Source organism: Lithobates pipiens, unplaced genomic scaffold (assembly GCF_037356315.1).
Source record: "Lithobates pipiens isolate NorthernLeopardFrog02 unplaced genomic scaffold, aLitPip1_a1.2 Scaffold_8, whole genome shotgun sequence".
Classification (NCBI taxonomy): domain Eukaryota; kingdom Metazoa; phylum Chordata; class Amphibia; order Anura; family Ranidae; genus Lithobates; species Lithobates pipiens.
Genome location: NW_027507903.1, coordinates 671061767 through 671077338, shown reverse-complemented (window position 1 = coordinate 671077338; position 15572 = coordinate 671061767). Strand labels below are relative to the sequence as shown.

The window sequence follows — 15572 nt, the reverse complement described above, 5'->3', positions numbered from 1 at the left end:
ATTAAACACGTAAGTCCGCCGGGGCGAACGACGGGAAAAGGCGAGCGAACGAGCGGACCGCGAACGATCGAATTTCGCCGCGAAACGACCGCCGGGCGAACCGTTCGGCCATCACTATACAGGACATCTAACCTTCTCCTTATCTACATAATATAGGGAAGTGGTTAGTTCAGAAGAGACCTGGGAAGCCACCACATGAAAGGACTGGATCTGCAATGCATTATATTTTTGTCTTTAGCTAACACCAAAATATCTGTATGACCTGTTCCAGGACTGAGAACAATCACTATTGTCTCTCCTCTCCTTCAGGTTCTGGAAAGCTAATCAGCCTGACAATTGGGCGGGTCATGGTCACGGAGGTGGAGAAGACTGTGTAGCGACTGGGTACGATTGGAACGATGATCATTGTTTGTCCAAACTCCTGTACGTCTGTGAGAAGAAGATATCCTGCTAATGAACTGAACTGTTAAGCATCAGAGGACACCTGATATCTCTGTCTTCCTTTATTCTCCTCCATTATACCACAGCCATATAGAATATGCTGCAAAAATAATTCTGAAGGTTATACTGAGATTTGCAGTTCCTCTAAACTGGCAGGATCTCAAAGTGTCCATATTGCAGTTTACACTTACAGTATAGAAGAAACTTCTACTTGTTATTAACTAATCTTAGACACCCCCCCCCCCCCCCCTTACCCTTTCTCATACCCATCCCCCAAGTCCCTCACCTAAATCCCTACATATCTTATATCCCCCTCACCATAACCCCTATACCTCCCCTCTCCTTTTATCCATTACCAAACTACCACATAACCCACCTCATCCTTATCACTGTCATCTATAACACTGGGTTCCACCACCACCCCTTCAATGAGAACTCACAATAGTAGCCCCCACTCCATCCCATAACCTCATAAAGCTGATGACCACCCTCTAATCCTGGCCAAAAGCTCATCCTTATCACTGTCATCTATAGCACTGGGTTCCACCACCTCCCCTTCAATGAGAACTGACAATAGTAGCCCCCACTCCATCCCATAACCTCATAAAGCTGATGACCACAATCTAATCCTGGCCAAAAGCTCATCCTTATCACTGTCATCTATAGCACTGGGTTCCACCACCTCCCCTTCAATGAGAACTGACAATAGTAGCTCCCACTCAATCCCATAACCTCATAAAGCTGATGACCATCCTCTAATCCTGGCCAAAAGCTCATCCTTATCTCTGTCATCTATAACACTGGGTTCCACCACCACCCCTTCAATGAGAACTCACAATAGTAGCCCCCACTCCATCCCATAACCTCATAAAGCTGATGACCACCCTCTAATCCTGGCCAAAAGCTCATCCTTATCACTGTCATCTATAGCACTGGGTTCCACCACCTCCCCTTCAATGAGAACTGACAATAGTAGCCCCCACTCCATCCCATAACCTCATAAAGCTGATGACCACAATCTAATCCTGGCCAAAAGCTCATCCTTATCACTGTCATCTATAGCACTGGGTTCCACCACCTCCCCTTCAATGAGAACTGACAATAGTAGCTTCCACTCAATCCCATAACCTCATAAAGCTGATGACCACCCTCTAATCCTGGCCAAAAGCTCATCCTTATCACTGTCATCTATAGCACTGGGTTCCACCACCTCCCCTTCAATGAGAACTGACAATAGTAGCCCCCACTCCATCCCATAACCTCATAAAGCTGATAACTACCCTCTAATCCTGGCCAAAAGCTCATCCTTATCTCTGTCATCTATAGCATTGGGATCCACTACCTTCCCCTGCAATCCACTCACCATATTAGCTCCCACTCCATCCCATAACCTCATAAAGCTGATAACTACCCTCTAATCCTGGCCTAAATCTCATCCTTATTAATGTCATCTAGAGCATTGGGATCCACCACCTTCTTCTGCAATGGGAACTCACCATAGTAGCCCCCCAATTCATCCCATAACCTTATAAAGCTGATGAACATCCTCTAATCGTGGCCTAAAGCTCACCCTTATCACTGTCATCCATAGGCGTGTGCAGCCTATTACATTAGGGTGTGCACCCCAAAGTTCAAACACATATACATACATATATATATATACACACACACACCGGTCAGTGGAATATCTTCCATTTTCCTGCTGACACACAGAGGCAGGGTAGTCTTTAAAGCATCATGGGCCTCTGGGCTAAGTAATACACGGGGGCCCCTACCAGGGAGACAGCAACACAAAGTGTGTGTGGCAGGGTGAGGGAGATTAACTTTTACTGACATGACTATAAATGCGGAAGAGGGATAATGGGTTAAAATTTCACTAACATAACCATGAATATAAAGGGGGGTCAGTGGCAGTGAAAGTTATCCCCCATGCCCCAATCCTGCATCCATGTCCTTTCCTCAATCACAGCTCTCTCCCCCATTGTGATCACTTACAGTACATGATCACAGGCTCCCATGCCCCAGTGCTTTTTTTCTTAGAGAATAGGTAAAGGAACTCAACAACGCTCCCACCGCACCATTTACCATCAACATCACCAGCACCACCTCCCTCAGGAAGTCAGCATGCTACATTAAATGGTAGGTGTGGTCAAACTGCACTAATGGTGGGGGAGGGTCTTAATGAGGCATTGTTAAATACCATGAGTGTTGATGAATGCGTTTTGTATAAAGTGTAGGGTTCACAAGTGCACTACACAGAGTGCCGAGTTCAGAAATGTACTATGTACTATGTACAGAGTGCAGAGTTCAGGAGTGAGCTAGGTATGGGGTGCAGAGTTCAGGTGTTCATTACATACAGGTGCAGAGTTCATGCATGTGCTAAGTACATGGTGCAGAGTTCAAGCTTGGGCTACATACAGGTTGCAGATATCAGGCATGTGTTATGTACAGGGTTCAGATTCCAGGCATGTGCTATGTACAGGGTGCAGATTCCAGGCATGTGCTATGTACAGGGTGCAGATTCCAGGCATGTGCTATGTACAGGGTGCAGATTCCAGGCATGTGCTATGTACAGGGTGCAGATTCCAGGCATGTGCTATGTACAGGGTGCAGATGTCAGGCATTTTCTGTGTACAGTTTGCAGATTCCAGGCATGTACTATGTACAAATTGCAGATTCCAGGCACGTGCTATATAAAGGGTGCAGATTCCAGGCACGTGCTATATACAGATTGCAGATTCCAGGCACAAGCTATGTACAAGGTGCAGATTCCAGGCACGTGCTATGTACAAGGGGCAGATTCCAGGTTTGTGCTATGCCAGTATACAACCTCACAACCACAGAGCTCTCCTCTCCCCCACAAAAGAGAATCATCTATACAGTAACTCAGTGGCAGGTCAGGCTCTTGACAAGGGCTTCTGTTGATGCATGATTCAGGCTTGAGTGAATGTGTGGATAATCCGCCCTGCCTCCTTCCCTCCTCTGTTGTATATACAGAGCAGGGAGGGTTTTGTGTGTGCCGACTACCTAAGGTAGAGACCAGCACTGGGGGTGGCAGAAGCTCTGGACGATAAAAAACCCTGCCTGCTACTGCCCACAGTGAAATCTTTCTGTGCTGGTACATGGAGAGCGTTCCGGCTAGGGTTGCCACCTTTTCTTCAAGTCAAACCTGAACACTTTAGCGGCGCACAGCAATGTTTTTTATACTATAAATTGTACATATATTTTGCTATTAAATAACATTTTTAATCATACGAAGTTAATAACAAGAGTCCCCCTTTACATCAGAGTCCACAGAGTTCCCCTTTTACATCTGAACTTGCAGAGTTCCCTTTCACTGTAAGGGGGGAATCTGCAGACTCTGATTTAAGGAAGAACTCTGGGGACTCTGACATAAGGAATGCTCTGGGAATCCTGATTTAAGGGGGAACACTGAGACCTCTGATGTACGGAGAAGACTGATGTAAGGGGGAACACTGGCCTCTGGTGTAAAGGGGGACTCTGATGTATGGGGTGCTCTGAAAACCCTGATTCACCTTACCTCTCTCAGAGGCAGGAGAGAGACTTCAGTCACAGACAGGGATGGATGGTGAACTCACTCACCCCTTGGAAGTCAGCACCTCTCAGCCAGATGTATCTGAGGCTGCTGGACTTCAAATTTCCAGCCCCAACTTTCCTTTTCTGAGGCACGGTGCCAGGGATTAGAGTGTGGGCAGCCACAGAGGGGTAGGGGTGAGGGGAAGAGGTGCAGATCGAGCTCTCTCTCTCCTCTCCTGTCTGTGTGTATGGGGGGGGGGGGGGGGTTCTTAGTGCTGGCTTTGGGCAGTGTGAAAGAGTGTAACAGACACTCTAAGTTTAGACAACTGCAGCCAGCAACCCTGCTTGGAAGCCATAGTTCAGTCTAAATAATGTGTCCGGGTTTCAGGCAGTCTGAAACCTGGACACATGATTCCAAACCCGAACTGTCCGGGTGAATCCTGGACAGGTGGCAACCCTAGTTCCGGCACCTGCTGACACTGCGTGTTGTGATCAGGGTGATTAGGTCTGAACATAGATATCAGATATTATAGCCGCCTATTGCAGCCAAGAACTAGGCAGGACTTGTTTGGCTGCAAAACTGTAACTCTTTATTTGAAAACTCACAGAGAATGTATACTACATAGCCAAGTGAGGCTGATTACATTATCATATGCAAACACAACTCTATACAGAAATATAATTAACATGCTAATTAACTCAGCACTTAAACCAGCCTAGGTGGAGTGCACAGAATGCTAGCAGGCAAACAATAGGTGACAATATTAACCATGGGACAGACAAGCTTAGCACGTAATACCTTAAAAAAACAGGCAATAGCCAGAGACCACAAGTAGCAGACTGTCTGGCATCAAGCTCACAAAGTACAGTACACATTAGTACAAGTATAAACACATCCCTCAGTAGTTTGCTAGCAGACAATAAGGTGTGTTAATTAGCACAATTAACAATGTGTGGTAGACAGGTGGTTGAGTTGATGATATCAAAGTAGAAGTCCACCCTAAGTGCTGGTTCACACAGGGGCAACTCAGATCCGACTTCAAGTCGCCCCAAGTCACCTCAGGTCGCACAACATGTAGAAATCAATGTAAGTGAATGAGAGCTGTCTTAATGCACACTACTGAAGTCCCTCCGACTTCAGAAAAAGTTCCTGTACTACTTCAATCCGACTTGTAGGCGACTGGTACCCATTGATTTCAATGGAGGTCGCCTCCAAGTCGGATCTCCGTCTATACAGAGGCGACTCTCAGAGAATTATCAGCTCTCAAAAGGAGTTCCCCCCTGACAGCTCATTCTCTGATTGGCCACGGCAAGTCGCCTGGCCTGGGGCGACTTAAAGTAGTGTTGTAAGTCGTGTCCAAGTCACGTCAAGTCACGTCAAGTCAAGTCAGGTCAAGTCAGGTCAAGTCAGGTCAAGTCAGGTCAAGTCAAGTCAAGTCCAAGTTGCCTACAAAAGTTGTGTTGCCCCTGTGTGAACCGAGCCTAAAATCAACACTAAAATCAATGCATCTATAGTCATCCACGATCTAACACTAACCTATCTAACCCTGTAAAGAAGAAATCAGTATACATACGTTTTCTGAAGCCGATCTGACCCGATCCCATGCTGAGCTGTGGGCTGCAGGTGCAGAGGACACAGCCGACAACGGAAGCCCCATAGTAAGTCTGTGGATGATGTCACTCCCAGCCGTGTGTCCTCTGCAGAGCTGGAGATCGGGCCGGAACAGCTTAAAAAAAAAGATATGCATAGCGATTTCTTCTTTAAAGGGCTAAATAGGTTAGTGTTAGATTGTGGGTGTCTATATATACAGGGATTTTAATTTTAGGATGGACTTCTACTTTAACATTTGCTATGAGGCTGACTACATGGAGCAGTCTTTATTGGTAATGAGGCAGCTAGGCCCTAAACAGTGAGCCCGGGCCTAGAGCCCCAGAATCTGTGTGTCTTGGGGAGACATGGAGTCGAGTCCAAATTAACATTACTTTAAGGGCCCCCCCAGCATACACCTCACAAAGAGTATTGTTCCCTTCAAGGCCAGGGCCCATAGTCAGCATCAAGTGGCTAGTATTCAATCCCCTCCTAAAGCCCCTGTCCCGGGTGAGTCTGTCAAAGAGACAATTCCTACTTGTGATATTTAGATATTGGAAGCCTATACTCCTTCTTTTCTTGTAGTTGATGCCTTCTTTTATTACATTTCTTTTACATGGGGGTGGGGATTTTGGTGGGGGTTGGTTTTAATAGTTCACATAAGGAAGTTAACATTGTTTTGTGCTTCCAAGTCAGCCCACAGGAAGTGACAAGAATTAGACATGTGTGGTTCGTTTCGTTACAAATTGAAATTCGTACAAAATGTTTGTTATTCGGAGATTTGGATGTCTCCAAATCTCCAAACAACAATAGTACGGTGTTTCAATGATTTATAAATCAATTATAATGAAGCAACAAAATTCTTTTTTTTTTAATTTAGATGTTTGAAGCATCTAAAATATGAAGGATCCAAATTGATTTGTGAATAGCTTGCTGTTAAGAAGCAGGTGGCTACCGTGTCCTTAATGACTACGACTCATCTGCTGTCAGCGGGATTTCCCACTGACAGCAGAATATAAACAAAACAGCCCAATATAGCTGCTTGTTAATCACTTCAGCTCCAGACGGTTTTACCTCCCTTCCTGACCAGGCCATTTTTTGTGATACGACACAGCGTTACTTTAATTAGTTATGCACCAGCCGCCACAGTTGTATTGCGGCAAGCTGGCTCCCCTGTGCAAATCGTCATCATTGTACGTCGGGAGTGTACACGGCGATATGTGGGCGTGCGCGCGTCCATTCGCTAGGGAGGAGCCAACCAGCAGGTCTAGTGGACTCGATGTCCATCGGCCACCAGTGATATCTCCAGAGACAGGCAGAACGGGGATCTGTCAATATAAACAAACAGATCCCCATTCTGTCAGGGGAGTAGAGTGAGATCTGCTGTTCCTAGTGATTAGGAACAGCGATCTCTTTCCTCCTCCAGTCAGCCCAGCCCCCATACAGTTAGAAACACCTCCCAGGCAACACTTAACCCCTTGATCACCCCCTAGTGTTAACTCCTTCCGTGCCAGTGACATTTATACAGTAATCAGTGGCAATTTATATCTCTGATCGCTGTATAAATGTCACTGGTCCCGAAAAAGTGTCAAAAGTGTCTGATCTGTCCGTCGCAATGTTGCATTTCTGCTAAAAATCGTTGATCCCCGCCATTACTAGTAAAAAAAAAATATATAAAAATGCCATAAATATATCACCTACAGAAGCGATAACTTGCGCAAACCAATCAATATAAACGTATTACTATTTTGTTTACCAAAAGTATGTAGCAGAATACATATCGACCTAAACTGAGGAAGAAATTTTTTTTTTTTACATTTTTTTGGGGGGGGGGGGGGGGAGGATATTTATTATAGCAAAAAGTAAAAAATATTGTTTGTTTTTCAAAATTAAAGTTTTTTTTGTTTATAGCGCAAAAAATAAAAACTGCAGAGGTGATCAAATACCACTAAAAGAAAGTTCTATTTGTGGGAAAAAAGGACAAAAATATTGTTTGTGTACAGCGTCGCACGACCGTGCAATTGTCAGTTAAAGCAATGGAGTGCCGTATCGCAAAAAATGGCCCAGTCATGAAGGGGGCAAATCCTTCTAGCCCTTAAGTGGTTTACTGACAATTGTGCGGTCAGGTGACACTGTACACAAACAATATGTATGTCCTTTTTTTCCCCACAAATAAAGCTTTCTTTTGGTGGTATTTGATCACCTCTGCAGTTTTTATTTTTTTGCGCTATAAACAAAAAAATAAGACCATTTTGGAAAAAACAAAAGCATTTTTTACTTTCTGCTATAAAACATCCAATAAAATAAAAAATAAAAAATAAATCTAATTTCTTCATTAATGTAGGCTAATATGTATTCTGCTACATGTTTTTGGTAAAAAAAATCCCAATAAGCATATACTGATTGGTTTGTGCAATAGTTATCGTGTCTACAAATTATGGAATAGGTTTATGGAATTTATTTATTTTACTATTAATGGCAGCAATCGGTGATTTTTAGTGGGACTGCGACATTGCAGCGGATAAATCAGACACTAATGCCGCGTACACACGATCGAATTGTCTGGCGTACTTAGTCCGGCAAACAATCCGGCGGATAGTCCGGCGGACTTTCTACCAAACGGACTTGGCCACACGCGGACGCACGGAAAGTCCGGCGATTGTTGGCGCGATGACGTACAGCACGTACGACGGGACTAGAAAAAGGAAGTTCAACAGCCAGTAGCCAATAGCTTCCTTTTCGTACTTGCTTCTGAGCATGTGTCATTCTTAGTCCGCCGGACTAACATACTGACGAACGTATTGTCTGCTGAAACCCACACGCTGAAAAAGTCCGCTGAAGCCCACACACGATCGGATTGTCCGATGAAATGTGGTCAGGCGGACTAAGTCCGCCGGACAATTTGATGGTGTGTACGTGGCATTAGTGATATTTTTTGGGAACCGGTGACACCAATACAGTGATCGGTGCTAAAAATATGCTCTGTCTCTGTATAAATGATAGATAGTAGGGAAGGGGTTAACATCAGGGGCGATAAAAGGGTTAAATGTGCCCCTAGGGAGTGATTTCTAAGTGTGGAGGGGATGGATACACTAGAGGAAAACAGAGATCCGTGTTTCTGCTGAGCAGAAACACAAGATCTCCATTTTCCACTCTGACAGAACAGTGATCTGCATTGTTTACATAGCCAGACCACCGTTCTGTCTCTCCTCAGAATGCCGGACCCGCTGATTGGCTCTCGCTGTGTCCAATCACATCTAGCCTCAGCTTGTTCAATTAAACTTTGGCAATAAAACCTGGAAGCTGATTGGTTTCTATACAGAAGTGAGACTGCTTTTGCACTATCCAGTTTTAGTAAATAAACCGCTAGCTAAATAACTGCTAGCCCATCTGCTGTCAGTGGAGTGAATGCTGGCTGCAGACCCGAAAAAAAAAAAAAGAGTTCCGCGTGCAACTTTTTCCTCCCGGTGACTGACAGCTCCGGTTCCCACTGATGGTAAATAAACAAAGGGGACAGGAGACTCCACCCCTTTGTTTATTTACTTCAGCACTGGGAACCAGAGCTGTCAGTCAGCGGGTGCCTAACAACGCTAAATAAACAAATGGGCGGGGTCATCCACTATCACTATTGACCCAACCCTTTATCGTTGGTGGGAACCGGCACGTCATGGGTTTCCCCTTAAAATCCATAGCAGACTGAAGGGCCTGGAATAGATTTTGAAGGGGACCTCACACATATTTTTTGGCAGACCAAATGTTACGTACCTGCCGGATGAGCCTGACGTGCAGTGGGAAGGCTGTTCTAGTACAACCCCGGCTCAAGGGCCACCGATGTTGCAACAGTGGCCGCAAGAGCCTGGCGCTGTATGGGTGCCTGGTTCGTCTTTGGTCTTGTCAGTTCAGCTAGTGCAACAGGAAACAGAAAGCAGGCTGGTAAGCTGGGGAGACACTAAATACGTAGTCAGACAAGCCGGGTTTGGTAACAGATGATCAGATGTAGATATAAACGACAGGCAGAGAATGGTCAGGATGCAGGCAAAGTTCGGCAACAGGATGTCAAGCAGTGTAGAGCAGAGCGTGGTTACAAGGCAGGCCAGGGTCAGGATAACAGAGATCAAGCGTAGTCAAACAAGCCGGGTCAAACACAGGAAACAGATCGGAACACAGGAAGTCACAGGTACAGGAACAGGAAGTCACAGGAACAGGAAGTCACAGGAACAGGAAGTCACAGGAACAGGAAGTCACAGGAACAGGTTTGAGCTGCAGACCAGACAGTGAAGACACAGTGCTGCTGAGGTGTTTAAATAAGGCAGCCTGTTACCAATCACTGAAATTAGTCTGCACTATTTTAACCGCTAGTTGGCAGATCCATGACACCAAATGGCCTGGTATGGATTTTGAGTGGGGACCGCACGCTTTTTTTTGTTTTGTTTTTTTAATTTCACGTCTTTATGAACTAAACTAATATAAAGTTGCAAAAGAACTTCCGAAAATTTGAATCTGAATTTCGCTCCGTTTATTAATTCAGATGCACATGACACCAGTCAACATTATGTTGGACCAATTCATTTTTCGGAATTAATTTCATATCTTGGACATTCATTTTGCATATTCGGAAAAGCTGGATGTTAAGGGGCGAGTGGCCACCATGGGATTCCTTGCTGTCAGCAGAATTTAAACAAAATAAATGGCAGTTTAAATCCCCCCCCCCCCAATTCATAGCAGACCCTTATCTGCAGCTGTCAGTAAAGGGGGGATGGGCGCCCCCATCCTGAATCATACCAGGCCACATGCCCTCAACATGGGTGGGGTGCTCAGGGGGGGGGAGGGAGTGCTCCCCCCGAAACACCTTGTCCCCATGTTGAGGACCTCTTTCCTACAACCCTGGGGGGTGGCTGTGGGGTCCGCAGGCAGGGGGCTTATCAGAATCTGGAAGCCCTCTTTAACAAGGGGGTCCTCAGATTCTGGCCCCCTCTATGTGAATGAGCGTGGGGAACATTCTCCAAATTCCCAAAATGTCAACGATCAAATACAAAGTATATCCATGTGGGAATAGCCAGGTGAGATGTCCAACGTAAAATCCTAATTGGGATAGAAAAATGTTCGTGAGGATCACAAAAATAAGCTGCCAACCTCAGATCCCACACATTGGATCATTTTCAAAGGGTTGTGAGGTCTGCCACCCGTGTGAAAGAGTCCTAGCAAAATGACAAAATCTGAACTTGGGAAGAATCAGTAGCAGCTTTTTATACTATGAGCTCTTTTATTAAAAAAAATGCCTGGACATAGACTTTATGTTTGGATGTCGTGGGAAATAATAATTGACAATGCAAAGCTTCTGGCCTCCTTGTAAAGAGGGACTCTATCTGCCATTTGGTATGAAGCCCCCATTTTCCTGATATCCTTAGACAGGTATTCTCCTCTATGCTTCTTGAGCACATGTTACCCTTCCCCTACATTTGGAATGTCAAGCCATATTGAACATCTGTATGAACTCTTCCTGGACTCTGATCTTGGTAAGAATGGATATTTATAAGAATCGGAGTAACAGTTTCCTTCTGGAATTGAATATGATCATTTTATTGGTTATATTGTATTTTGTTTACAAATGATGCACCCTTTCTGGGCCTTATCTTCTATCTCTACTAAATTACTAATCTTTTAAACCTGTGTACAAAGAACAATCCTTCGATTGGGGATCTCAAACTGGCGGCCCTCCAGCTTTTGCGAAACTACAAGTCCCATCATGCCTCTGTCTGTGGGAGTCATGCTTGTAACTGTCAGCCTTGCGATGCCTCATGGGACTTGTAGTTTCCCAACAGCTGGAGGGCTGCCAGTTTGAGACCCCTGCCTTAAATCAATAGCCTTGTTTGAACATTTTCACCCATGTCTTAAATAAAGCTTCAACTTGCATAGCAAAGAGTCTTCATTCCTAAAAGGGAAGGTGTCCACCTATCAAACTTTGGGTGCCGAGAGCTGAGATGATTCATGTGTTAGGATACTGACCACACCTGAAAAACATATCTTGGACAAGAGAAATTCAATCTTGTCTATACCAGCTTCAAAATGATGAACTGTAATGCGGTCACCCTGCACAGCATCAAAATAAACACACAGATGATGGACTAAGTTTATTATTCCAACAAAATCACAGATATTTCACCCAGGTCCCCTGACTGACGCATTTTGCTCCCTAGTTGAGCTTATTAGTAGAGCTCTATAGTTAGGTTCCACTATTGGCGCGAAATGCATCAATGAGAAGACCAGGGCTCAGCATCTAGGATTGTGCTGGAATAATAAAATAGGATTTTTATATACAGCTTAGCTGTAAAATCCTTTTCTTGAGAGAACATCACGGGACACAGGAGCTTCATTACATAGTGGGTTATATAGGCACCTCTGGTGATTGGACACTGGTTAACCCCAATTAAGGAGAATTCCTCCCCTATATAACCCCTCCCATATGGGAGGTACCTCAGTTTTGTAGCAAAGCAATAAGAAACCAAGTAAAACCCAAGAGGGGCGGGAGCCCTGTGTCCCGTGATGTACTCTCAATAAAAGGATTTTACAGGTAAGCTGTATATAAAAATCCTATTTTCTTGATCATATGTCACGGGACACAGGAGCTTCATTACATAGTGGGATGTCCCATAGCAATGCTCAGTTTGAGGGGAGGGAGACACAGATCAGAATCATAGACCACCATGTGCCGGAGGACCTAAACTGCAGCCTACAGTACGCTGTGCCTGAAGGCGATATCCTCTTGCCCTCTGACATCCACCTGATAGAATCTGGTGATTGTGTGGACTGATGACCAAGTTGCAGCCTTACAGATCTGAGCCAGGGAGGCCTGGTGATGCACTGCCCAAGAAGCACTTACAGACCTAGTAGAGTGCGCTTTCACTTGAAAAGGAGGGATTTTCCCTTTAACACTATAGGCTTGAGAAATAATCTAATCCACCTTGAGAGAGTGGATTTTAACGCCGCCTGGCCCTTCCTAGGGCCCTCCGGCAAAATAAATAAGCAATCAGTTTTTCTTAACTGAGCAGTTGCCTGAAGATAGGTACTGATTGCTCTAACCACATCCAAAGTGTGCAAAGATTCTTCTTCTGCGGACTGTGGGTCCGGAAAAAAGGATGGTAGGATTACATCTTGATTCAAATGGAATCCTGAAACCACCTTAGACAGAAAGGACCTATTAGGACGCATTACTACCCGGTCCTTATGAACAATTAGATACGGTTCCTTGCTGGAGAGAGCTGCTAGTTCTGACACTCTTCTAGCCGAGGATATGGCTATTAAGAAAACCTATTTTTTAGTCAAAAGAACTAATGAAGCCAGATGCTAAGGTTCAAATGGTTGCTCTTGCAATGCCGAGAGAACCAAATTCAGATCCTATGGGCATACCGGAGGTTTGACTGGTGGCTTTAACCGCATAGCCCCCTGGATGAAAGCCCGCACAAGGGAATGTGATGCAAGTGACTTCTGGAAAAATACTGACAAGGCCGAAATCTGCACCTTGATAGTGCTTACGGCCAAATTCATCTCCAGGCCTGACTGGAGGAAAGCCAAGATCCTGCTAATGACATACTTTCTAGGATGCCATCCCCTGGGTTCACACCAGGAAACATATGCCTTCCAGATCTTGCAGTAAATAAGCCTGGAGGCCGGCTTTCTGGCATTGACCAGAGTAGAAAGGACTGGTCCTGAAAGCCCACGATCCCTCAGAATGTGGGTCTCAGCAGCCAAACCGTAAAGCAGGATGGTAAATTGGACCCTGCGAGAGCAGATCTGGCTGGAGAGGAAGGATCCAAGGCCTGCCTACTGCCAACTTCATGATCTCTGCATATCAAGGACGCCTGGTCCAAGCCGGGGCTACCAAAAGAACCGACTTTGTTTCCCTCTTGACTCTTCCCAGGAACCGTGACAGAAGCGGGTACGGTGGGAAGGCATAAATCAGATTGTACTGATCCCAGGGAACTGTCAGAGCATCTGACCCCTGAGCAAGTGCATCTCTTGTCCTTGACACAAATTTGTCCAGTTTCCTGTTGAATCTGGACGCAAACAGATCTACGTCCAGAGTGCCCCACCTGTGACATATGTTCTGAAATATGTGGGGGTGTAGAGCCCATTCTCCTGGGCATAACTGTTGGCGGCTTAGAAAGTCTGCTTGCCAATTTTCCACTCCTGGAATGAAGACTGCAGAAAGGGATGGAACATGCCCTTCAGCCCAGGCAAGAATGCGATTCACCTCTCTTTGTGCAACCAGACTCCTGGTGCCACCCTGGTGATTGATATAGGCCACAGCTGTGGCATTGTCGGACTAAACATGAACAGGGAGACCCCGTAGTCTGTACGACCAATTTATGAGAGCCATATAAACTGCCCGGATTTCTAAAACATTTATGGACAATAGCTTCTCGATCGCAGACCATTTCCCCTGTGAGCACGTCTCCTCCAACACTGCTCCCCAGCCTGTCAGGCTGGCATCCGTAGTCATAATCTTCCATGGAAGAGGAAGAAAAATGTTGCCTCTCAGCAGATTCTTGGTCTGTAACCGCCAAACGAGACCCTTGCGTGTCCCTGGGGACAGGGACATAGGAATGTCCAAGGCCTGGGGCTTCCTGTTCCAAGTCGCAAGGATGCATCTTTGCAGAGGCCTTGAGTGGAACTGGGCGAATGGAACGGCCTCAAAGGAGGCGACCATTTTCCCTAACAGTCTCATACACAACCGAATGGGGGAAGATCTTCTGCCCAGTATTAGGCATACCAGATCCCCTATAGCCATGGCTTTTGGCCTTGGTAGAAACACCCCGCCCTGGGCGGTGTCGATGACCATGCCCAGATACCCCAACCTGGTGACAGGCTGTAGGGACAATTTTTCTAGGTTTATAATCCAACCTAGGCGTTCCAGGTGTTCTAACGTTCTGGTAACACTGTGATTCAAGAGTGCTTTTGTTTTCTCTATGAGAAGCAAATCGTCTAGATAAGCCATCACAGTTATACCCTGAGCTCTTAGGTTGGCCAAGAGAGGGTCCAGAATCTTTGTGAAGACTTGAGGAGCCGTAGCGAGACCAAACGGCAAGGCCACAAATTGAAAATGGCGCCGATCTACCGCAAACCTTATATATTTTTGGTGTGCGGAAAGAATTGGCACATGAAGATATGCATCCTTGATATCTATTGATGCTATAAACTCTTCCCCTTTCAGGGAGGAAACCACAGAACGTATTGACTGCATTCGGAAAGACCGGATGCGCAAAAACTGGTTCAGATCCTTCAGATCTAGGATAGGTCTGACACCTCCATTTGGTTTTGGAACGGTGAAGAGATTTGAGTAAAAACCTGAACGCTGTTCCTTTGGGTCCACTTCCACTATCACCCCCTGGGATAGTAAGTGATCTAAGGACAAAGTAGCGGTTTTTGCTTTATCGGATCCTTGGGGATCCCTGACCTTAGGAAGCGAGAAGGTGGAATTTCCTGAAACTCTAGCCTGTAGCCCAGAGATATCGAGGAGACTACCCACTCGTCCCGGATATCTTCCCACCAGGCTTCTGCAAACTGCAGGAGCCTTCCCCCCACTCGGCCGAGTGGGGGCGCCCCTTCACAAGGAAGCTTTTGGGCTCTGCTTGGCAGGCTTTCGCCCCCAAGTCTTTCTCTGCCCCTGGGCGTGACCTTGGGTCTTTCCTGTAGAGGAAGGTTGGGAAGGCCGTTGCCACTGCTTAGAGCTTGATGCTCCGGGAGAGAGAGAATGCCTAAATGATGGACGTTTGCTCTTTTTGATTGGAAGAGAGTAGATTTACCCCCTGTAATCTTTTGGACAAATTTATCTAATTCTTTCACAAATAAGCGTTCCCCCTTAAATGGGAACCCAATCAAATACTTCTTACATGACAGCTCAGCTGGCCAATTTTTTAGCCATAGGGCCCTTCGCATGTGTACCAACAGGAGAGACAAACGAGATGCTTGTTGGACAGAATCCAAAATCGCATCAATCATAAAACAC

The 15572-nt window shown here is 45.7% G+C and overlaps 1 protein-coding gene across 1 annotated transcript in view; it reads left to right on the top strand.

Annotated features, from left to right (window-relative positions):
* LOC143961938 (C-type lectin domain family 10 member A-like) overlaps nt 1-4201 on the top strand; it is a 113689-nt gene extending 109488 nt beyond the window's left edge. The window contains exon 7 of the mRNA XM_077471271.1: nt 310-4201. Coding sequence (XP_077327397.1) covers nt 310-454 — 145 coding nt within the window. The 3' untranslated portion in view covers nt 455-4201. The remainder of the gene's footprint in view (nt 1-309) is intronic.
* The last annotated feature ends 11371 nt before the right edge of the window (nt 4202-15572 follow it).